This window comes from Erithacus rubecula (assembly GCF_903797595.1).
Source record: "Erithacus rubecula genome assembly, chromosome: 10".
In the NCBI taxonomy this organism is placed as follows: Eukaryota; Metazoa; Chordata; class Aves; order Passeriformes; family Muscicapidae; genus Erithacus; species Erithacus rubecula.
In genome coordinates this window covers 26119364-26142195 of record NC_136662.1, presented here as the reverse complement: position 1 = coordinate 26142195, position 22832 = coordinate 26119364, and the positions used below count along the sequence as shown (strand labels likewise).

At 49.0% G+C, this 22832-nt stretch overlaps 2 protein-coding genes across 7 annotated transcripts in view; one reads left to right on the top strand and one right to left on the bottom strand.

Moving 5' to 3' along the window:
* Nucleotides 1-16615, top strand: part of DNM3 (dynamin 3) — a 168933-nt gene extending 152318 nt beyond the window's left edge. For 3 of the 6 annotated variants that reach the window (XR_013775250.1, XM_079313619.1, XM_079313621.1), the window contains one exon: nt 10119-14473. Coding sequence is in view for 5 of the 6 variants with exons in the window: in XM_079313619.1 (XP_079169745.1) it covers nt 10119-10188 (70 nt within the window). In the remaining variant the exon portion in view is untranslated. Of the gene's footprint in view, nt 1-10118; nt 14474-15741 lie in introns of those variants that run through there. The other 3 variants (XM_079313623.1, XM_079313622.1, XM_079313620.1) reach the window with 2 other exon arrangements.
* Nucleotides 16616-20388: 3773 nt separating this feature from the next.
* PIGC (phosphatidylinositol glycan anchor biosynthesis class C) lies at nt 20389-21442 on the bottom strand. Its single transcript, XM_079313384.1, has one exon. The coding sequence runs from the start codon at nt 21332-21334 to the stop codon at nt 20456-20458; it is 879 nt and encodes a 292-aa protein (XP_079169510.1). The 5' UTR covers nt 21335-21442; the 3' UTR covers nt 20389-20455.
* Nucleotides 21443-22832: the final 1390 nt, after the last annotated feature.

The following is a 22832-nucleotide window of genomic DNA, read 5'->3' as shown; positions in this document are numbered from 1 at the left end:
ACTTAGTCCAATGAGCAGATTAGCAGACATTTGGTGTGGAAAATTTGGCACTTTACCATGAGATACAGCCTCTGTCTTTGCAAACACATTTTTTTTCTTCTAGTTTATTAGCATTTAATCAAAGAAATGGTGAGCTCTTGGCATTTTCTCACTGTTCCTCCCTTGATGTAAAGGGAAAGGAAAAGAGTTAGGAGAGCAGGAAATAATTTTCTTCCCTGCTTCGCTCTGATTCTAAAGCTGGTTTGGGTTATGTGCTCTGAATATTTCTGTAAGGAAACAGAAACTATTTGCATGATACATGCCTCTTTTAATTAATCCCACTTGAGGTGGGTGGATCTCTCCCAGCAAAGCCTGTGAGTAAAGGCCCCTAGCTTTAAGGGCTTGATGCCAAAGCATATATGATTTGTGAAATATTCCCCACTGCCAGAATCTGGATTATTCCCCCTCTCTCTTAAAAGGCTTCAGTAGTATTTTGAAAGAAAATGCAGCTGTGTGCTTGTTTGGTGAGACAGCTTTAGGCAGGCACTAGAAGCACTTCAGCTTACCCTGATGTTTGTGTGCCTGTCTGTGTGGAAAGCCTGATCTTGACCAGTTTAAGTTCTACAGTGGATGCTTGATTTTTAGCTTTTAAATATCCTGAGTGGGAATCTCAGCTTTGCCACAAGGGAAACAATGAAATTGGAAATGTTTTTTTCTCCTGGCAGCAGAGCCTGTGGTGTTTGTGGGGGTGAAGGGAGCTGCCCTTTTCTCCCTGAGCCCTGCCCTGCAGTGCTACTGTGGACTCCCCAAGGCTTTGGGGAGAGAATTCACGTTGTGCTGCTCACATATTGTCCCTACAATTTCCTTCCACCCACATCCAGCCAGCTGGTGGCAGCTCTGCAGCTCCCCTTTGTTACGCCACCAAGGATAATTCATCACCTGCTGTGTTGGTAGCTAATCTACCTTGTAAGCCATCATTACATATTGCTGCCAAACTGGCACAAAAAAGTTCTTTTACCTGACACTAATTGCAGTTAGAAATTTCCAGACAAAGTCAGTTTTAGTGCAGAAAGCATTACTGCCTGACATCTCCCAGCCCACAAGCTCCCACTCAACTCTTTGATTGCCAAATATCAACCATTCACCAAGTTATCTCTGATGGATTTTTATGGATTAGAGTTCTGTGAAAGATTTAATGAAATGTCTAACCCTGTGCATTGAATGATAAGGAGATTCTGTGCAAAAATTGCACATGATCCTCTGAATAAAGTCTGTCATAGTGAATAGGCATGTAAGGCCAGAATGGTTATCCTGCCTGAGCCTGGCAATCTTCTTTCTCCTGAAAGTTTGACCTTGCAGCCTTAAAAGCTTACTACTGTATTTTTAAATGGAATATAAATTGTAATCAAATAGTTGTTGCACCAAATTCTTCTGGCAGGATGAGGAGAGCCCACCTTAGAGTGTTTGCATGCTGACTTAGATGATCTTAATCTGAACACCCAAGTAGGAGAGCACAGCTCTCTGTCCTCTTTGAATGGATCTTTGGCAGAAGTTACATTCAAAAAGTATAGTCTGCAATTAGGATTGTTTCATGCAAGCAAAGAGACAAAAGTGTTACATGGATGGAATTCAAAATCCTGCTGAACCTCAGGAGAAAAGAAAGCCAAAGAATAATTTAATTTAATTCTGCATCTCATGTCTGTGATCAAAAGAATATACAGCTCCTTGGGCAAAGCCAGAGCCCCTCCCAGGGGGGGATCCTGCCCTTCTGTAGTCAGGATGTTTCCAACTCTGCCTGTCCAAGGACCCCAAAATCACAAGACTTATGAGAATATCAGTTTTTATTTCTGTGATTCCTTCCCAGAGGGAAGACAGCCCTGTGTAATTTGTCTAATGTACATTTCTTGTTGAAATGCACACCCAGTAATATGTTACTTCTGCTGCTGGCTGCTTCAAGCAGCAGACTCCATTTATTTTCTCTTATCTCTCAGAAACTAGCTCTGCATTTTCCCCTCCTCCACTGGGCCCTTTTTCACTGTTTTCCCTTTTCTTCTCAGCCTGTCCCTCTCTGTCCCTTTCTTGACCATCCTGTTTGCTTCCTCTTTCACCTCCTCCTTTCACTTGGTTTCCTGCCTGGTACATTTGTCTCCCTTCTCCATTTATTCCTTCCTTTCCTTCTCCCCATCTTGTCTTGGTTTCTTTCCAACTTCTCCCTTCCTTGCCACCTTTGTAAATCCATCACCTTGCATTTCTGTCTTTAAGAGTTTTTTCAGACAGTTTTTGAGCCATAGAATGCAATATTTGGCAATCTTTCTTAACTGCAGTGGCTGTGGCACCCATCAGAAACATGAGCTCCACTGCATGGGGCAGTCACACTGCCCAGTGCAAACCTGGGCTCTTCTTGCAGCTTTGGTCATGGAATAGAATCAAAGAATAGAATGCAGAATCATTTGGTTTGAAAGGGACCTTTAAAGGTCATCTACTCCAACCCCCCTGCAATGAATAGGGACAACAGAAGCAATGAAAGAAGGAGCATTCTGCATGAGGATAAGTATTGGAGGGCTTGGCCAGAAAGGAGGTCACAGCAGGTTGTAAAAACATGTAAAATGTCACAGTACAGCAAGTCTGGCAGTTTCATTGTAATTCTGCAGTACTGATCTTATGAGAAATTTGGAATGGCATTTGCACAGAGCTGATTGTTCAGCTGTCTGAGCTGTAATGCCATGAGAGATACAGGAGAGCCTTCACTTCTGCTCCAGGAGCCTCAGTGACTGCTGCCCCTAAAAGGATGGCTCTCTTTTAGACTGGCAGTAGGATTTTGTTACTGCCTTCCTTTATATTCCTCTCCTCCAGATGACTGTCCTGAAGATGGAGCAAAACAAAGTTCATGGGATGCCAGACATTGCAGCCTGGGTACCACATCTGCTGCCACTGACTCTTAACTTCTCTCCCTTCATCAGCCAGGGGCAGGCTGTCCACACCTTCAGTGGCCCAGGAATTTTCTTATGGGCAGTTCACTGTGGCAATTGAACAAAAGTATCTGAAGAATCACTTGTTCTGCACAGGGTTGAGATTTGATCTATCTGCATCTCAGGTAGCTGTTATCTTCTGGAGTATTGTTGCTGAGCTACTTGCTCCTCATTCAACAAAAAAATTGTTTAAAAACCAAGTGACATTCCATTGGGACTGTTGCAAGTCACTTTGAAAGTTCAGCAAAGAGGATCTGGCAGTGAAATGGCTTTTCATTACTCTTAGTGTAGACCAGGCCTATGTGATGGGGAAGGGTAAGTAAGAGATGCAAGAGGAGGGAAGACAGAAAAACAAGGAACCTGAAAAGAATCAAAAGAAGTGATTATGGAATAAAGATGATGTTGCAAGTGCAAACCTCAAACATAACAGGAGTGGCAGCTGATGCACTGAATGAATTTCAGAAAAAAATTCGATTTTTGTTCTGTTCTTTCTTCCTTTGCATTTTCTCTCTCAAGATACTGTCAGTAGAAGGAAGTGATTTTATTTTTAACATCTCTGTACTTGAAGAAAGAGAGTCAAGCAATAGCAGATTTTTGACAGAAATACAGGAACCTGAAGATGTGTTTTGTCCCAAGAAATTATTTAGTTTCATAAGGGAGTAGTTTAATAACAGTTGTCATGAAGGCATTGCAGGATTAGAGCACTGGTGTTGAGCAGGGAATTCCTGCTTGTCTGAAAGAGTGGGCGAACAGCAGTGCATTTCTAGGCTGCCAAATGCTAGGAGAGAAAACATCTGAGAGTAAACAGAGAGAAACAGTGATGACTTGAACTTCCTGCACCTGCAGGCATCTTGAAAGGCTGTCTTGAAACTCTCCTGTCCCCCACGAGCTGTCCTGGATCAGTAGTGAATGAGGGCACTCCATGGCTCATTAACAACACTGCTAATCCCATTAGTTGGCATCATGGACAAGAAGAGGTGCAACTCCAGCTGGAGGGGACAACCAGGACATTTGGTCCCCTTCTTGCACCAAGGTAAGTAAAGAGGAGAGAGGCACCCAGGCAGAGGAAGGTCAAAGCTGAATAGGAAGGAAGAACAGACATGTTCAAAAGTGAGGTGGACAATTCACACTGAGGGCAAGAAGTGCAGCTGCACACAGTGAGAAGATCAGATGTTCTTCCTGCTCATTTTGTGGCCCTTCTGCTGTCATCTTCCATGCACAGAGCAGCATTCTGAACATTCCCACTCAGCACTCCTAACTTTCTTTTCTTCATGGCCACTTGTGACCCTCTGGACCATCCTAACCCAGGGTTTTCCTGAAAGGTTGGGACAGTATTCCACAGATGCACTGCACACTTGCTTACTTGACATGTTCCCTGCTGAAGGGCAAACAAGAACACGCAGTTTTTAAAGAATAATAGTCTGTCTTGGTCGCTCTGTTGAATTAATTTTGTGTTTATTCAAGCTGAGCTTTTCATATGACACATTAATTCCCTGAAATGACTGATTTGAAAATGCATTGTTCACATAAACATACAATCTATTTGTATGTGTGTGAGATGGACATTAATTTATTATGGTCATATAGAAAACATAGCTTGAGTTGTAGATAATAAATTATTCTGCTGGAACATCATATTTTGGACCACTTTGCCTCTGAAAGGAGTATCTGTATTAAGTTAAATCTGTATTAAGTTAAATCACAGTGGAACCTCACTAACCCTAGTGCTTTCAAACAGTGTAAGCCTTTGAATTAATACAGATTTATTCTGCTGCAGTGTAGTGGTGGCCAGTGGAAGGATACATTCTTCCCATTCACTTAAAAAATAGATATCTGATAAAACAGCATAATAAATAACCTTAACTCACTTATGCTGAGAGAGCACTGTGCAGCTAGGTCATTTTTGGGCAGTTTTGGGTTCAGCTGTAGGGACAGCCAAGGCAGTCCCTGGCAGTACAGTCTGAGCACACCCTCTGTGCATTTGTAGAACTTGAGTTCTGCTGGGGAACTGCTTCAGAAACACCAGCCACCCCCAAAAGCTGTGCTCTGTGCCTGGGGGCTTCCCTTCCTGACCTGCCTGATGATAGGGATCCTGTGGGCAACTCTTGCTGCAGACATTTTGTGTTTAACAAAACATTTTCCAGTACAGAAACAAATCTCAGCAGTTTTCACTCTCCTGGACCATTACCCTGGGATAAGGAACCACCTCAGGAAGATACTTCCCAGCTCCTTTGTCCTTTCATCACCACTCAGTGCACTTTGTCATTTCCCCTGCATCTCCTCCTGATTCCTGTCTGTGATTCCTGCTGTTCTCCTCCTAATATCATCATTATCATCTTTTTCCTGCTTTTCCTGCTTTGTTATGACCTGTGTCATTAGAATCAAGTGCCTTTCCTCCTCCTGGCTTTCCCACTTCCACTCCAGATCCTTGCTCCTGAGTTGATGTTTGGGAGACTCTGCAGTGGCCATGCTGCTGTGCTGTAGTTTAATTTAACTGAAGACTAATTAGGTCTACAAGCTGTGCCTTGCCTCTGTTTTTCAAGCATGGTAGGTACAGTAGTTCCACTTCTGGTTTGGATTGTCCTCCAGATCCTGAGGCTGATGGAGATCAGGAGATGCCATATAAAACTGCCTAAGTTTAGGCTGATATAAGTAAGAATAGAGGGTGTAGGTCTCTCAGGATCTTACTGAAACAGAGAAAACCAAAGAAACAGTACAAAAATAAAATCAGTCAAAGCATTATAACTTTCTCAAGGCAAAGCCACTTAGTTCTCTAAATAATGACCCAAACAGGAAACCAGATTTATTCCTCACCTGCAGTAAGTCACTGTTTACCCTCTTACTGTATCCAGGTTTGTTCTGTCACCTAAAACAAATTTACCTGCAGCCAGTCCTAAAGCTGCTTAGAGATTTGAAGTATTTTCTTGTTAAATTCTACAAAGACAATGTCACGTATCAGGGTACTCTGAGAGGGCTGGCTTATAGGGAAACCAAGATGCTGGAAAAGGGAGAGAATAATGGGCTTCTGTTCACAGCTTCAGATCTATAGGATGTATGGAAAAATCGGGTTCTGTGCATGCCTTCCACAAGTGTTCTCTGGTGGTCAGAAGCAAGCAAGAATGTGGAGTATAAGTGGAAATGAAAGCCTTTATTTCCACGTGCTCTGGCTGTGCTGTGAGAAGCCATCTTGGAGCAGGGCCTCCCATGGTAATCACAGCCCAGCTTCACTGAAAGCACATTCTGTGCGCTCGCTCCGCGCGGGGAGCGATAGGGCGCTCCACAGGCAGCGGCTCCAACAACTCCCATATGTTTCTGATCCAATTTTAAGTCTAGACTTGCTTTATTTAGTTTCTTTTGCTCTGCATTTGCCTAGCTAAAGTTTTTAGGAGTTCTTTTAAAACTGGAAACATTGCGGGGGGGAGAGGGTGCTGCTGCTTAGGTTAAAAATAAATGTAAAAACTTTTCCTTTTTTAAAAAGTTTGTGCACGGGGGTAAGAGCTCCCCTCCGTTCAAAACCCCACTGAGCTCTTCAAAGGAGTCTCTGCAGCAACATCAGGGAGTTATTAAATACATACTTAGTCCACAATTTTCATTGGTAAATTCTTTATGTCTGCTTAATGTGTGCTAGTTAGAAGAACTGATTCTTTTTGCAGACTCGTTTACTCAACCCCGGGGGGACCTATGATCTCCTGCCCCTTTAGCACTAACTTTTACAAACAGTTTCTTTTTTTTTTTAAAAAAAAAAAAAAAAAAAAGGCAGCAAAACAAATAGCAACAACCCCAAAGCGGCTTTCCCGCAGCAGCGCCGTGTTCGGAGGAGTTTTGGGTTCCAGCGCTGCCCGGGCTGCGGGACTCGGACTAAACAGCGAGGCGGGTTTAGTGAGGATTAGCTGGGAGTGAAGGGGGCAGCGGGCAGTGCCCGCGATCCCCCCGCAGCGCAGCGCTGCGGGCAGGCTGCAGCTCCCCCTGCCGCTCCCGGGGCTGGAGCCCGCCCTGGCGAGCCTCCCTTCGCTCCGCTCCGGTGTGCGGGAACCAGGGACGCGGGGCTTGGCCTCTGCTCTTGTTTTTGGGGTTGGGATTCCTGTTAAAGGGTGCAAAAAGCTCTGAATGCTACTCCCAGTGTAGAAATGGTCACAGAATGACTTGTCACCTTGATAGGGAAAACTAGGACAGGCAACTTCAGGGCTTGTTCTTTCCTTGGCCTGGACTTGGGTTTGGGGTTGAAAAAAGGTGAAAAAAAACTATGAATGCTACTCCTAGTGTAGAAATGGTCACAGACCTTGACAGGGAAATCTAGGACTTCAGGGCTTGTTCTTTACTTCACTTGGAATTGTTTTTGGGATTGGGATTCCTGTTAGGGGGTGCAAAAAGATCTGAATGCTATTCCCAGTAGCACTGGTAGAACAGTAGAAATGGTCACAGAATGATTTGTCACCGTGACAGGGAAATCTAAGACAGGCAACTTCAGGACTTGTTCTTTCCTTCACTTGGACTTCTTTTTTGGGGTTGGGATTCCTGTTAAGGAGGTGAAAAGGGTCTGAATGTTACTCCTAGTACAGAAATGGTCACAGAATGATTTGTCACCTTGACAGGGAAATCTAGGACTTCAGGGTTTGTCCTTTCCTTCACTTGAACTTGAGCTCCAGCTCATGCCAGTTGATCCTGTGTGCCAGTGGCAAAGGAAGGTCAGGTCTCTGACCCAAGCTGAACTCCTTTGCTCTGCCCAGGGCCTCAGGAGCAAGGTCCCCCTTCCTCCACTGCAGATATCCCAGGAGAGTGCCAGCAGGGAAATGCTGCTGCTGCAGCTCCTTTCCCAAGTGCTGCCTTTCCCAAACATTGCCATTGCTCCAGGAGGCACCTTCAGAGCATCCCCAACAGGGCAGAGCACGGCTGCAGGGTCCCCTGGCTGAGCACACCTGTCTGGAGGTGTGGCACAGGGACAGAAGGATGCTGTGGCTTGGCAGCACTTCTCACCACAGGGTCCCCTTGGGGGTATCAGCTTCTCCTGCAGTGGAAAGAGCTAATGGGGAGTTTTTCTCTTCAGGTCTGCACTGGGTTTGAAAGGAAATTCCAAATAGCAGTCAGTGTTCAGCTCTGGTTCAAGGAGGAAACAGGGCTTGGGCCTGATTTTGGTTCAGCTTTGGTTTGACTGATTATACCCAGGAAATCCTCCCACTGTGCTCTCCAGTTTCTGATCCTGATGTGTTAAATAGCAATTTGGCTAAATTGCATTATTTGAATCCAGTGGGTTGCATTTAACCTGGTATTAAAATGCATGTTTGGGCTTGTGTCTTTTGAATTTGATATGAAGACAGCTGTATGCATTTTCCCTTGTTTGTCAATTGTCTACATATGATACGATGTTTTCAGTAAGCACTAAACAATGCAATGTGAGGCATTTCAACAAAGGAATAATTTAATGCAACCCAGCAGAAATGCAGAGCCTTAGAAGTGGTTCTTTATGAAACTACAAATTTTGGAAATGGGTCCAGAAGACCTACACTGGAGCAACACAAGAAACAATAGTTAACACAGTAACATTTTTCCTGTAAGAAAAATACACCATGAAGAAATTATATTTTGCCTATTTTTTTTTTAGCTTGTTGATTTATTTGAATGCTTTAGTTGGCATATTTTGTTTTTGTTGCATGGTAGGGATTAAAATTCTCGTTTCTTCACCAAAAGAGAATATTGTCGCTCAAGATGCACTTTGAGCCAAACAAATTTTTTTTTTTGTCAAGTGTAAATTTGTCTCACATATTTTGTTCCAGTTCAAAGAATATTAACACATTGTTACATTCTTTTCATCTTCGGTTTGGCTTTAGCAGAATGAGACACAATTCTGTGACAATCTTCAGAGCCACAACTGTCCCTACATGCACAGGTGGAGGATGGGTTAGGAAGGGCTGCACAGTTTGTTGGGGCAAATTATTAATTTATTATTATTAATAGTAGTATCAGTTATGAATGAGCTCTGCTGGAGCTGATGGGAACCAACCTCAGCTCCCACCTTGCTCAGAGCCTGGGTGCAGCCACGAGGTCTCCTGGTGATCTGAGCTGGGTTAAGGAATAGAGAGAGAACCTGGTACTTCCTGCTAAGGAAAGGGAGCAGAAGAACCCTGGAAGACATGGATTGGGATAAATGCAGCAGCAGAGCACTGCTGGAGGATGCTGGACAGCTGGTTAAGGCAGAAACAGTCTCAGGTGTTTATCCAGCACACAGCAGTGCCAGGCAGTTGTCAGCTCAGACTCTGCGTGGGCCTGGCTTGGCAGACCCAGGTGGAATGCAGCATCAACGAAATATTCTTTGTAAAAAAGCTGATGGAATTCCCTCCACACAGCCCTGAGGTGGACCTTACTGCACACAAAAAGGTAAAGTGCTGCACAGCTACCAGAGGGACTCTATAGCTCCAGCAGAGTTGGGGTGTTGCCCTTGGATGAGGGAGGGGTAAGTGCCAGCCTGGACTGCAGGCAGAACGTGATTGGAGATCACACTGCTGCTAACTCCTGCTCTGGGGTCTCTTATCAGAGGATGACACAGTCCAAATTAAAATGCAGGGGTTTGCAGTGCACAGGAAAATTGAATGAAGGCACCCAAGTCTTCTCAAAAAAATCTGTGACACTGTAGCACTTCCTGAAATGCATGAGTGGTAAATTGATGAATCCAGCAGCCCTGGCCATGACTGGCATTTTCAAACCTGGCCATTGATATAAACCCTCAAAATGTGCCTGAGTTGAAGGAACATTGATAGGGCTGCAGTTTGCCCATGTGTTGAAGAAGCTGCAGATATTCCTGCTTCTGCAAAGCAGACCTGAAGTTGCTGCAGGCTGTTTTGCCCTGCTCTGAAACATGCCTGTAAGTCTGCTCTGTGACTGCCCAGGCTGGGACTGACCCCTCAAACCAGGGAACAACAATCCTCTCCTGCTGGTTTGCATGGTTCCAGAAGGCAGAGGTGTGTGGAGAACCCCCAGACTGCACACAGTGATGGGTGAGAGGGCAAAGCATGGCAGAAATGGCAAACCCATTTCCTCCTTCCTCCCTGTGCATGCTCAGGGGTGTCTTGCTTCAGCAGCAGCATTGTTGTGTGTGTGAGCAGGTGCATGTCCATGTCACAGCAGCCAGGTGTGTGTCAGTGTTGGTCTCACTGTTTCTTCTCTCTCTCTCTCCAGTCGAAGACCACCCCCTTCACCTACTCGGCCCACTGTAATCCGCCCGTTAGATTCATCCCTCTTAGACTAAAAGGAGTTGCTGGCATGTCATTCCTTGTTAACCAAATCTGTGGAAATTGCTTGGTAACTGTCTCAATAACCAATGTATAGTCGCATGTATGGACATCTCTAGGCAAGTAACCCATTTTACTGCTGTACTCTGTCCATTCTTCTGAGGTCTTCAATGTTTGGGGAAGGTCTGTGCTGCCTTGACTTTTCCTTCTGCAATAACTGATGTTAGCTAACTACTGACACATATCTCCACCAGACAACTGTGCTCACAGTCCCCTACAGCAGACAGAGGGCTTCACTCTGTGTGTCTTTGTGCATGTGTCAATTTGATCTGCTGCTTTTTTTCCCTCCTACCTGAAAGGAATCTTGCTTTTATATGTACCTTCCAGGTTTTCTATTTTCTCTTGTAATGGTTAAACTGGGCAAAGAAAAGCCATGTGGTTTCTTACCAAGCTCTTCTGAAGGCCCCACACTTCAGGTCTCTCTTGCAAGAGGCTTCCTTCTCCTATAAATTCTCCTTATCTGAAATTCAGTTTTTAGGAATGTTGCTAAATGAGCAGGGTGTGTGTGGAACAAGGGATGTTTTGCTTTATTTCCATCCTGGCAGCTGCAATGCCAGGCTGCTCAGGTTGGTGAGGAGCAGGCTGGGGTGCCCCAGCTCCCAGGATGGGACAGGCTGGTTTGGAGGGCTGGGGTGCCACAGAGCAGGTGTGCCAGCTCCTCTGTCCTGTGCCAGTGCCTGCTCACACTCCTGGGAAGCTCTGGAGGGGAGTGAGTGCATGGAAATGTGCTGTGTGCAGGATCCAGGGAACTGAGCACTGCTTTTGGTCCTTTGTGACCCAGGAGGACACAGAGATAGAGATACATGCACAGCTGGGTGTGGGTGCCCTCCCCTGCCCCCTGTGGAAGCCAGTTCCCAGAGCTCCAGCCTGGACTGGCAGCTGAGCTTCCCAAGGGCCAGGTTTGGATGTGAGATATTTGTGATATTTTCACATGCCAGTCAATAAAATTTCACAGTGTCTCCTGTGTAAAGATTTTCTTTTTGCATTACATCCATTGCACACACCTTGGTTTACTGCTGCTTTATCCAGCCAGGTTCTGGGAAGTGCTCAGCTGTGCATCCTGGATTATTTTAGCAGTTGCTCACTTGCAGAGGTCCTCTCTGCCTCTTGTTTTGCACGTTATAAATTAATGCATTATAAAAACTTTTTGTCTTAACTGCATTACTTCACTTTAAACACTTAGGGTCAGTGTCATCCTTAAAGCTTAGAACTTAGTTAACAGGATGAAACTAGAGAGAAATTTGGCCTTGTTCCTTCAGCAAATATGAATTGCTGCTATTACAATTATGGTTACAGATCCCTAGGCAAAGCAATTGGTGGTTTCAAAGGCCCCCAGTACAATCAGTCTAATAAATGTATTTATTAAGACTGCTTGTAGGGCTCCAGTATGGAGCTGTAGCCCCATGGATAGGAAGAATCCAATCAAAGAGCCACAACAAATGGGAATTTAGCCTATTAGTTCCCAGGCTGCTGATTAGCTGTGCTCACCAGTGCAGCAAATCATGTTTCAGCTTGCAGGAGAGAGATGAGCTTGGAAAGCACCATGATTTGGATGTTAGCTTAACTTTAATTTCCTGCCAGCCCCACACTTGTGACACACGCCTGTGGAGTCTGGAGGTTGCATCTGATGCACACTGGAGATGGAGTTTGTCAGAGCACTGGCATCTTGGTGATCCCAGCAGACTTTTGAAGTGGCTGCTCTTTGTTTGGGGAGCAGGTCCCATCTCCAATGCCAAGTGCACAGAATCAGCTTTCAAGGAAAAGAAAAGGTCGCAAACACAACCACAGTCATTCTAATTTTTACTACTACAGAAAAAAAAAAAAAAAAAAAAAAAAAAAAAGAAAGCATTTTTTATGATTCTTCTTGTCTTCTACAGAGCTTTCCACTGCTTAGTGCTCTCTGCTGTAACCTGTGCTTCATCTGTTGGATATATTTTTGTAAATAGCCACATTAGCCCATATTGTTTCCTCACCAGCACTCCTGTATATCCAAACAGAGTTTATCAGAACTCTGTTACTGATTGGCAGGTGCCTGCTGATGGAAAGCCAGGTTTAATGCCACAGAGCTCACTGATATCACTTCTGATGTCAGAGTATCAAATTCTGATACTCACTTGGTGATAGAAGGCCAGGTTGGATGGGTCTTTCAGCAGCCTGGTCTGGTGGAAGGTGTCCCTGCTCATGGAACAAGATGAGCTCCAAGGTCCCTTCCAGCCCAGCCCATTCTAGGATACTGCAAGGCCACAGTCTGGGTTTATCCCACCATACCCCAAGGACTCAGCTTAGCTGTCCTTTGTTCAGTGGGAAGAGCATCACCTCCAGGAGGTGATTCAGGCCAGTGTGGCTGCATGGGACACAAGGGCAATGCTGGTAAGTCAGGAGCCTCAATTACATGGCACAGATCCTGGCCTAAAAACATGTTTTTAAATGCTCTCTGCTTGAGACTCCCTAATTTACCTTCATGACTGTTTCTGCCAAGCATAAGGAAGTAGGTAGCACAACTGAGCACTGCCCTTTCCTCTGCCCCCAAGAAGCTATTTTTCAGCAGTAATCCTGAGTTGTAAATAAAGCTCTCAAGGGTGGATATACCCAAAAGAGGAGGAGGAGGAGACAAGGGGGCATCAGCACCATCTGGTTCTGTGCTTGATGCTGAGGATGCACAGCCCTCCTTCCTCTGCATCCTTATTTAGATCTCATCTAAATCTGGCCTTGTGCCCTAAATGCAACACTTTTAGGTGTGCAGGTTAATAAATAACAGTGAGCACGAATCCAGGGCTTGATGATTTCACCTCTTCTTGCGTATGAGAATCAACCACATAGAATTATTTCTAGGAAAAACACTTAAATGCTTCCCAAGAAATTGCCACATCCAATTGAGTAAGCACTGTCCTCCAGCCTTGGCCCACTTCCTTCTGCTGTAGAGTGCCTGGAATGGGTTGGTTTGTCCCACTTAGTCCTGATGCTGGCAAGTCCTGTCCAACCTGTCCCTTTTGCTCAGTGGAGCAGCCTTGGCAGCACCTCACTCCATGCCCCAAGGACAGCAGGACGAGCACCTGTGGATCTGCCAGAGGGACTGAGCACCTCTGCAGACCCTCTGAGAGGGGATGAGCCAAGTCTGAACTCGGTGTCTAAGCAGCACAGGCTGCTCTGCCTCTGTCTGATTCCCTCTGGCACAGCTCTGATTGCCAGGGAATAGTGGAGCAACAATGAAGCAACACCGGTGTTTCTGATCTTACCTGAGGTACACAAAGATCTGGGTGGTGCAGTTGCTAAGTTTCAGGAGAGTGCTCATCTCATACTGCATTTAGGCTGAGCCTGGATCTCTGCCCAGAGAACATTTCCACCTCACCCTGCCGTGGCTGACAACAGCTGAAGAGCTTGTGTGTGCCATGAACTGCTCTCGGCCCTGGATCTCAAGGGATCTTGTGCTAGGGTTAAAAAGATTGTATGTTCAACAAAAAGGCTTATGTACATAGTTAATGTGTGTTTATTTTATTGCTGATCTTGTTGCACTTTCTGAGTAAGCCTCCAAAAAGTAGATTATTTATTATATTAAAGAAGATACATTATAGGTTATGGCATATAACATAGAAAATATTATCCTCTCTGTTCCACACAGCTCCACTAGCCATGATGTATACAGCATATTGAAATTCCTGACTACTAGTTCTGCCCTCCTGTCTTAAACTAGTCCAAACCTGACCTGAGAGCAGACCTGTCCCTGTGCCACCAGGAGCCTCGTGGCTCGCTCGTGGCACGGCTCCTCCTGCTGCCAGGCTGGCGCAGAGCAGCTCCCTGGTGTCAATGAATGTCACTGTGCCTGTCTTTCCTCTCGCTTTGTCTGCAGGCGAGCCGATGCCGACGGCTCCTCCCGTCCGGACAGCCCTCCGCTCTTGCTTGAGCTATGACTTGTCCCTCCTTGCCGGCCGTTTGCTTTACTGCTGTCTCTTTACTTTTCCAGGATGGGCTAAACCATGACTTCTCTTTTGTAAGAAGCAAATGCTTAATTTCTTTCTGATTTTTTTTTTTCTGTGTATGTTAATACCCTACTTCATGTGAGCCAAAACATCTGCCTTTGGTTTCGTAATCTGTGAATGGTTCCTGGTGTTGACCTTTGAGCACAGCGAGTGGATTCCCGAAACTGTGGTCATTACTGAGCATCACATACACCTGCTGTAAAAATGTTATGCTGCATTTCTGAACCTGAAATAAACTGTAATTCTTGATGGGCTTTTATTATTACTTTCTGGATGTGTTTGAGTGGTGTCTTCAGTCTCTTGCACTATCATCTCAGCATTCCACGGTGCCTCGCTGGGGACTGCAGAGGGGATTTATTGGAGGTGCTGTTGTGCTGAGATCACTGGAGATGTCATTACAGGCGAGCTGCAGCCCTTTGGGAAGCATTCAGCCTGTTCCCCTGCAAGGGGCTTGGAGTGCTGCAGAGAAATGGATGAATGTTTTACAGGCAGTACCTGGGATTCACTTCATTCTGAGGAAGGCACGTTCAGAGGAGTTTCAGAGCTGAGCAGAAGGCCAGACTGAGTCCTCCAAAGCAGGAGCTGGAGTTAAAATGTGCCTGAAAGGGATTTCCCCCTAAAGGTTGTGTACAAATGTGCAGATGTCCTGATTACTCAGTTCTTCCTCAGTTCCTCAGTTCCTCCTACTCATCATACTCAGATGAGGATGAGCCAAGTAGCTGCAATCGGTGCTTGGAGATGGTTTGTGGGGCACAGAGCACAAGAGCTTCCTGTGGGAACCCCGCAGTGTCTAAGTGGGTCCTTAGGTTTTGGGAAAAGAGGGAGCAGAAGGTGGGATGAGCACAGCAGGAACATCCCCACTGTATCCTGCAACACTGGGGGATTTATTGGTCCTTAATGGCCTGGCTGAGGCAGTTTGTGCAGTGCCCCTGAGGGAACAGCAGTGTCCCAGTGTCCCCTGTGCCCGGGCACCCCTGGCTGAGCCTGGTGCCAGGAGTGCTGGGCAGTGGAGCTGAGTGCTCTGTGCTGGGCACCAGCAGGAGCAGCTGCTCTCTGCACTGGGCTCTCCAGCCTCATTTTTAACCCTTCCCAGCCCATCCACCCCACAGCCACCTTGTCTGATCATTCCTCATTTCACCAGCACCTCACAAAAGCTCTACTCCAAGAGCAGTGCTTGAAGCAGACAGTGGTGAGAATTTCAAAAGCTCTTCCAGAGGGTATAATTTGCTGCAAGAGAATTAGAAAGCCTGTGACCAGTGACCTCCACACCTGGTGGAGGATTGTTCTGGCTCTCTGGCACTGGCAAGGCAGAAGGGAGGCGGTGAGGATGAAAGCCAGGCTGTGCTGAGGCCCAGATGATTCTAATCTTGCTCTTGCTCTTTTCCTTAATATGCATGTTCTGTGCCTTTTTCTCTTAACCCATTTTATTAAGATAATTTTGTATATGAGTCATTTTATTGTATTTTGGCCTTTTGTTTTAAATCTCCCCCTCTCCCTGTGATTTTTTGGGTTATTTTTTGGTTTTTTTCCTAGACGACCTCCACCAGCTGTTCCAGGAAGATCACCCTAACACACACATTCCTTTTCTGTTACATGCAATGTCTTAAAAAAAAAAAAATCAAAAAAAAATCAAAAATTACCTTTAATTTGCACTAGCCTACTTGTAAATGAAAGATTTTATTTTCAGATGTCAATGATAAGCCTGGATGTAAAGAAAATAAAATTCTGACTACAAAAGGAGTGTGCCCTGTGTTTCTACTGAAGGGTCTACTCACCCTTTCTCACTTGGAAAAATTCTTAAGATGCAGGAGAAATTACCTGGGCTGTGTGGAGGGAGGGATGGACATTCTGCTGGAGTTCCAGCACTGCTTCTGAATTCATTCACCACCAGGATTGCTCCATATAAATGGCTTTGGCTTAGCATTAGCAGGAAGAACAGCCAGCAGAGTTCCAAAACATGTCCAGTGCACTAGCAGCAGCACCTGGCTGAGTGGAAACTCGAAGGAGAAGATTGCAGCAGTCTCTAGACAGTCTCTAGACTGATTAATCTGCACAATTATAAATAAATTGCAGCTGTTCTGACCATCTTCTTCAAGCTAAACCTCTGAATTCCTTGCAAGCCGACCTCACTGGAGCATCTGAGCTCAAGCAGCTGTAACCTCTGGGATTCCAAATGTGTCCATCCCTGTGAGAAAGAGAAGATCTGGGATTTAGATGATGTGCTTGTTTTGGGTGCCAGAGAAGTCTATGGAGAGTCAGTCTGAAAAAAGGGGACCTGATGGGCTGAACTGGCTGTTCTTCCTCACAGGAAAGCAGAGGGGTATCTCCCAAAGCAGGTAAGTCAGGAGGCAGCACTGGCTGCTGGACTCCAGCCTGGTGTTCCCAGACAAGATGTTCCTGAGGAGTAGGGAGGTGATGGAGAGAGGGAGCTGCAGTGCTGCTGCTGGGATGGGGGCAGCAGAGGGGATGAGATCACTGTGTGTGGAGAAGCCTGTGCTTGTTTTCACGCCTGGTCTGACACAGCTTTGCTGAATTTGGGCAGTTCCTCCTGTTGCAGCTGATTTAGATCCTGCTGACCTCTAAAATATCCAGGGAGCTGCTGAACGACCTGCATGAGCTGGTAAATACCAGACACTGAGTTTGCTCAAAATAGAAGGGGATGTAGCTCAGAAAGCTCTAGACTTACAGACATTTTTTCTTCTCACTTAGACTTGGTCTTTTGGTAGAACAGAAAAGAGAAACAGCAACAGTGTAGTAAAAAAATGGGGGCACCCCAAACCCTGCTGTACCTTTGAACTGCATGTGCTAAACTGGGAATTGCTGGGACTGGGTGAGGTGCTTCCCACAGCCTGAGATAGGGAGAAATGGTGACCTGCAGTTCCAGGAAAGCAACTGTCCAGGAATGGAGCAGCTGAGTTTGGCTGTAGCTTTCACCTGGGCAACCCATCAAGTGCTGAGGCAGAAACACCTCAGCAGAGTTCAGGAATTGTTCACTTCCAGGACTACTACAGAAGGAACAGTGTTTGTACCTGGTGAGCTCTTGAGGAGGTTCTGCTCATGCCTGAGGTAAGAGGGAAGGGGAACAGGCTGAACTTTACAAGCTGCTGTTTCTTCAGGCTGTTCAGAAATCTGTTCTGCACTGGGGGAAGTTCCCCCTGCAATCCCTCTGTGCTCAGCATGGAACCAACAAGAGATGAAAGGTGGGTGATACTTTAGCTCAATGGTCTGGCCCACAGCACCCAGCCAGGAGCTGTTGCTGACTCCCTGCTGGCCTCCATGCTAATGGCTGGAAGGCACAAACTGGTTTCTTGGGGCATCTCGTGGTGGCAAATCCTCCACACAAATCTTTACTTTTCTTATTAAATATTTGGTAATGAATATTGTTGAAAATAGGACTGCAGATTCCATGGGTTTATGGCAGCTGTTTCTAAAATCTTTTAAGTAGAAAGGCACAGGGGCTGGTGTGCTGGGAAGCCCTGGCACATTCTTTAACATCAGCTCACAGGTGACTTTTTGAGGAAGCTGTTCCACCTCATCTGTGCTGTTTGCAGCCTGCCCTGGTGCTCACTCTACAGCCAGGGGAGAAGGACAAGGGTGCTGCACCAGGGACACTACAAGGCAGGGGATGTGTCAGGACCAAAACCCTGTTGTGGTTTCCTGATCAAAGAGTCAGGCTTTGTTGTTCCCAGGCTTCCCAGATCCAGTCCCCCACGTGGGGAGGGACGTGGCCCCCTGACAGCACGGTGTGGGTGGCTGACAGTGGCCTTTAAAGCCCTGCAGCAGAACTGGAGATGGAGATTCCAGCTGGCACGTGTCAGCAGCTCCCCCAGGAGCAAGGCTGATCCCCAGCCACTTCACAGCTACTCACATTTGGACAGCTTCAAATCAAAAGAAAATGTCCCATGGAAGGACTCATCTCAGTGGACTGAACCTTAAGGGAAAGAAATTTGGACTGCAAAAGAACATTTAACTCCTTAGGGTTGGTTGCTGAAGTGTTTGTTGCATCAACAGCCAAGGAGCCATTTCTTGGGCCTCAGTGGGAGTTTGCTCAGGTAGAAAATACCCAAAGGGCATCCAGCTTTACTGGATAGGTGTAGAGTTATGGCAAAATCCTCTTCTGTAGAGGATATTCTGACCTCAGGCATGCAGACAGACCAATAATGGCCATTTATACAGCAGCTTAAATAGCAACTGCAGAGCACGTGTCCTTGTCCTCAGGAGAAGGTCAGGGAAGTCCTAGGGAAACCCTGCCTGCCCTTTGTGTCTCCTCCTCTCCTCTCCCAGCTCCCTTTGGCATTCCTACCTCCATCAAGGTCCCTTTGTGCACCCAGGCTGTGAACTTCTGTTTTCATTTCCCAAGTTAGGGTGGGCAGGGTGTGTTTGTGGGCATGTGAGGGGAGGGCTGAGCCTTTCCCCTGGGGCTCTCCAGGAACTGAGAGGCTGTGCTAACCTAATCCTAGAATTCTATTCTATTCTATTCTATTCTATTCTATTCTATTCTATTCTATTCTATTCTATTCTATTCTATTCTATTCTATTCTATTCTATTCTATTCTATGCTTGAAAGGAAGGAGCTGGGGCAGAGCAGAGAGGTCTGGGACAGTGGGCAGGGCTGGGTGGGACAGAGTCTGCATCCCCCTGGAGCTGGTGGATGGAACCTGCTGCATCACAGTCCCCAGATCTACACAGGTGACCACAGGTGATGTGCACAGGTCCCTGCTCCAGCTGAGGGGAAGATGGCTGCCTGTGCCCATCTCCACCACCTGAAATGTTTTGCAGTTTTCCTAACTCACAGCTGCTTTCGACAGTGTGAATTTAGGAAAGGGACTTTAGGTGAGAAATATTTCTCCACGGAGGAGTGGATGCAACAGAAACTCTGCCTTCTTTGTAGCCTGTGCTGTGATAGCCAGGGGCCAAGCAGACGAGACTGGATTTATTTTTTATTTACATTCCAGCCTTGCCCCTGTACCACTGGGTTCTGTGAATCTGTTTGGCATGGCAGCGTTACACTGGCATCAGCCCAGTGTCAGATGGGACATCGGGGTCACTGAGCAGCTTTCTGGGAAACCTCCCTGTGAAAAAAACATCCTCCTTTCTGCAGAGCTAAAAAATGTCATCTTGACTCGGAGCATCTGGCTACTCTGTGCTCCCTGCGAGACCCGAGCACGGCCTCCAAGCTTCCACAGGTTTTAATTAAAAGCAAAATGAGATGTAGTGGTTGCCACGACGACAGCAGCAACATATAACACTTGGCAAGAGCAGTAACAAAGCACTGGAGGTGTTGGGGACTCCGCCGGGGGTTGCTCATTTCCGAGAAAGCCCAAGGAGCACATGAAAAGCGCCTGCTCGCTGGGATAGGGAAAACGGAGCAGAAAGCTGCACTCCTGCAGCTTTTCCAAAAAAGAAGTTCATGATCACGGGGGCGATGCCAAACGCAGCCCAGGGAGGTGGGCTGGGGCAGGTGAGGGCATCGCTCCCCTGGCGGTGCCGGCTCTGCCCCCGGGCCGGCCGGGCGCGGCCGCGCTCGCCGAGGGATGGAGCAGGGACAGCAAAGCGCCGGGGAGGGCCCGGCCCGGCCGCCTGTCCCGCCAGCCCTCGGCGGGACTTGTTTGCCGGGAGCGCCCTCTGTCGTGGAGGGAGCGCTGCCGGACAGACGGACACAGGACACGCTGCGGCGGCAGCTGCCCGGGCCCTGCCGCTGTCCCCGCAGCCTGGCATCTCCCCAGCACCCATGGGCTGTGCTGAGCTCCATCCCTCTGGCTCGGGGTCTGCCGCTGCAAGGGGGTTAGGGATGAGGGGCAGGCCTGATGCTCTCTCACCCCCCCATCTCCTAAGGGATTTAGGGTGATGTGTCTGCCAGTGGTGTGAGGCTATTCTGGCACAAGGGCCAAGCTGCAGGTGAGGAGGGCTCTTCCCCATTCCAGCCCTGCAGGTCCATCAGACCCCTGCCCACACCAAGCCCTGCCCTCCCGGGGAGTGCTGGCAGTCCCCAGCACACCCTGAGGGTCCTGGGGCTGAGGTTCCCTGGGACACGTCGCCCCGAACCCCGAGTCCGGGTCTGCATGGCCAGAGCCGGCTCCTCCTGGCCTGCTGCACCCCTGTACTGCAGGGCTCAGCCCCTTCCTTCCCCAAACCCAGTCTGCAAACAGATCCCCAGGGGAACACCAGAGTGCTCCTTGCTGCTGTGTGAGACACTTTATTGGCTCAGGTGTCCTCCCCCAGCCAGGACCTTCGCACTGGGCCAGGCCTACATGAGGAACCTGGAGAGGTCCTCCTTGATCTCAGCCTCGTCCCACGGCCCGTGGATGTTGTCCTTGAGCAGCTGCAGGCGGATGAGGCAGTAGGGGCAGAGGCAGGAGATGGCGAGCAGCAGGGAGGCGAAGAGCACGGCAGCCACGCTGGACACGGTGGCCAGCCCGGCCAGCGCCGCCAGCGCAAAGAGCACCGTGACCCCCACGTAGCAGCGCGGCGTCCGCGCCTTCAGCTTCTTCTGCAGCATGGGCCACAGCGCGAACATCTGCATGGCGAAGGTCACCATGACGAAGGCGTGCAGGGCGCGGGGCAGGCGCGAGGCCAGGCACACCGAGGCGAAGATGGCCATGTTGAGGGACAGCGTGCTGGACACGATGGCGGCGTTGGCGCCGTAGTCGAAAAAGATGAGGTGACCCAGGAGCATGAGGGCCGACATGGCGTAGATGGTGTCTGTGCTGATGGACTCGGTCAGCGTCTTCAGCACGGGCGAGAAGCCGTAGGTGAAGGCGGCGAACACCAGCGTGCTCTTGAGGTCAGCCCAGCGCGTCCGCCCGCTCGCCCAGCGCCCGGCCCCGCCGTCCACGGCGTCGAACAGGACGTATCCGAGCAGGGAGGACACCAGGGCCGCTCCGAAAAGCCCCTGCGGGCTCAGCATCCCGGCGTCCATGTACCACCAGGTGAGCACGAAGACGCAGACGCTGCACAGCTGCTGCACCACCGCTCCCGACTGGAACACCACGGCCTGGTACCGGTACTGCCGGGCGTGCACGTTCTTCCGCAGCTCCTCCAGGAACCGCTGGTCCACGTAGTTATCGGGGAAAGGCTGGCGCTCGTACAGCACCTTCTGCCACCGCCGCCCGGGGACCGGCTCCATGGCCCGCCGCGGGCGGGGGAGCTCCGCAGCCCCGGCCCGGCCGCGCCGCCGCTCCCGGGGCTGCGCAAGGGACGCCGGGGCGCTCGCGGCCGCCACCTCCCGGTGAGCCCCGGGAACACGGGGACACGGGGCCGGAACCGCGGGACACGGGCCGGGTACCGCCACGCCTGCCAGGGGTCACTTCTCCCCCGACTGCGCTCCCCGCTCCGTGTGAGCTTCAGCAGCTCCTGCGGGTGGGTTCAGGCCACACCGCAGCTCCTCGCTGGGATCTGCTCATCCCAAGAGCCACAAGTGTTTGCCCACAGCAGTGTGTGCTGGGGATTGTCTCGTTTCTGCCCGGCCCCTCTTCTCGGAGGGATGCTCCTGCCATGGCCCCACACCGTGGCTGTCCCCCTCAGCCCGACGCAGCCGCCGAGAAGGGCACAGCCGGCCGGTGGGATGTAGCCAGCACCTCTCTGTGCTTGGATATCCCGGTGTGCGCCCAGCCTTGCTGCGGGGAGCGTGACCCCAGCCCATGTTGCAAGCCCCGCTCCCTGTCCCGGTGCAGCCAGGCACCTGCTTTTCTGGCCAAACCAGGCTCCAGCAGCCAGGTCAGGAATGTGGGTGTGATGCTACACAGGGCGCCCTTCCCCTGCAGCTCTGCTCACAGCTCAGTCCTGCCCTGCCCGAGAGTGGAGCGAGAGGAGGAGAGCAGGGCTGGAGAGGTGCAGCTCAGCAGGGACATCCATCTCCACGCCAAAGGGACTCAGCATGTGCAGCAAGGGGACAGGGACATATTAAAGGAGGTTTCACAGAGGCCAGAGGTGTTTTCCCTAAGTCTGTGTTTGCTTGTGCTCAGGTCAGAGCCTCCCCAGCCCCAGAGAGGTGCTTGCTGCTGAGCAGCTGCTTACTTTGGCCTCAGCCGAGAGGCCTCGGCCCGGGGCAGAGCAGCCGCAGACAGTGCCCTGTTTGTGCTGTGGGAAGGGGCATTCATGGCCCTGCTGTCACAGGAGAAAGAGCTCTCGGCTGTTTTCAGCCCAGAGCCTGCCACAGGAGACTCTCTAAACAGATCCCACCTCATCCAGATACGTGCAGAGCAGCAGGTAACGCCCACACTGCTGCTGTGCCTTTGGGGGGCCTCAGGCTGAGCCACACCACAGTGACATCTAAGAAGTGCCACCTCCCAGCCCCTGTCACTGCACTTGCTCAGCAGGGCAGAAGCAGCTGCTCACCCTGTGCAGGTAACTCATGCCAGCAGGCTCCAAGCCAGGGTGGAGCTGGACTCAGTTTTAGCTGCCCCCCTAAGAGCCCCCAGCCCCACACTTTGCACAGAGCTGTGCATGTGCCTCCGTGTGCACAAGGCAGTGCCACAGGGACAGGGAGTGCTGCCAGCTCCTGTGATTGCCGCATTGCCTCGGTGCCCAGGGCCTGGGAACCTGAGATTTTGAACAAAATGTCCTTCTCTCAAAGTCATGGAGTAAAGCTGGGGTGTGCAAGAGGAAAGCTGGGAGAGCAGAGT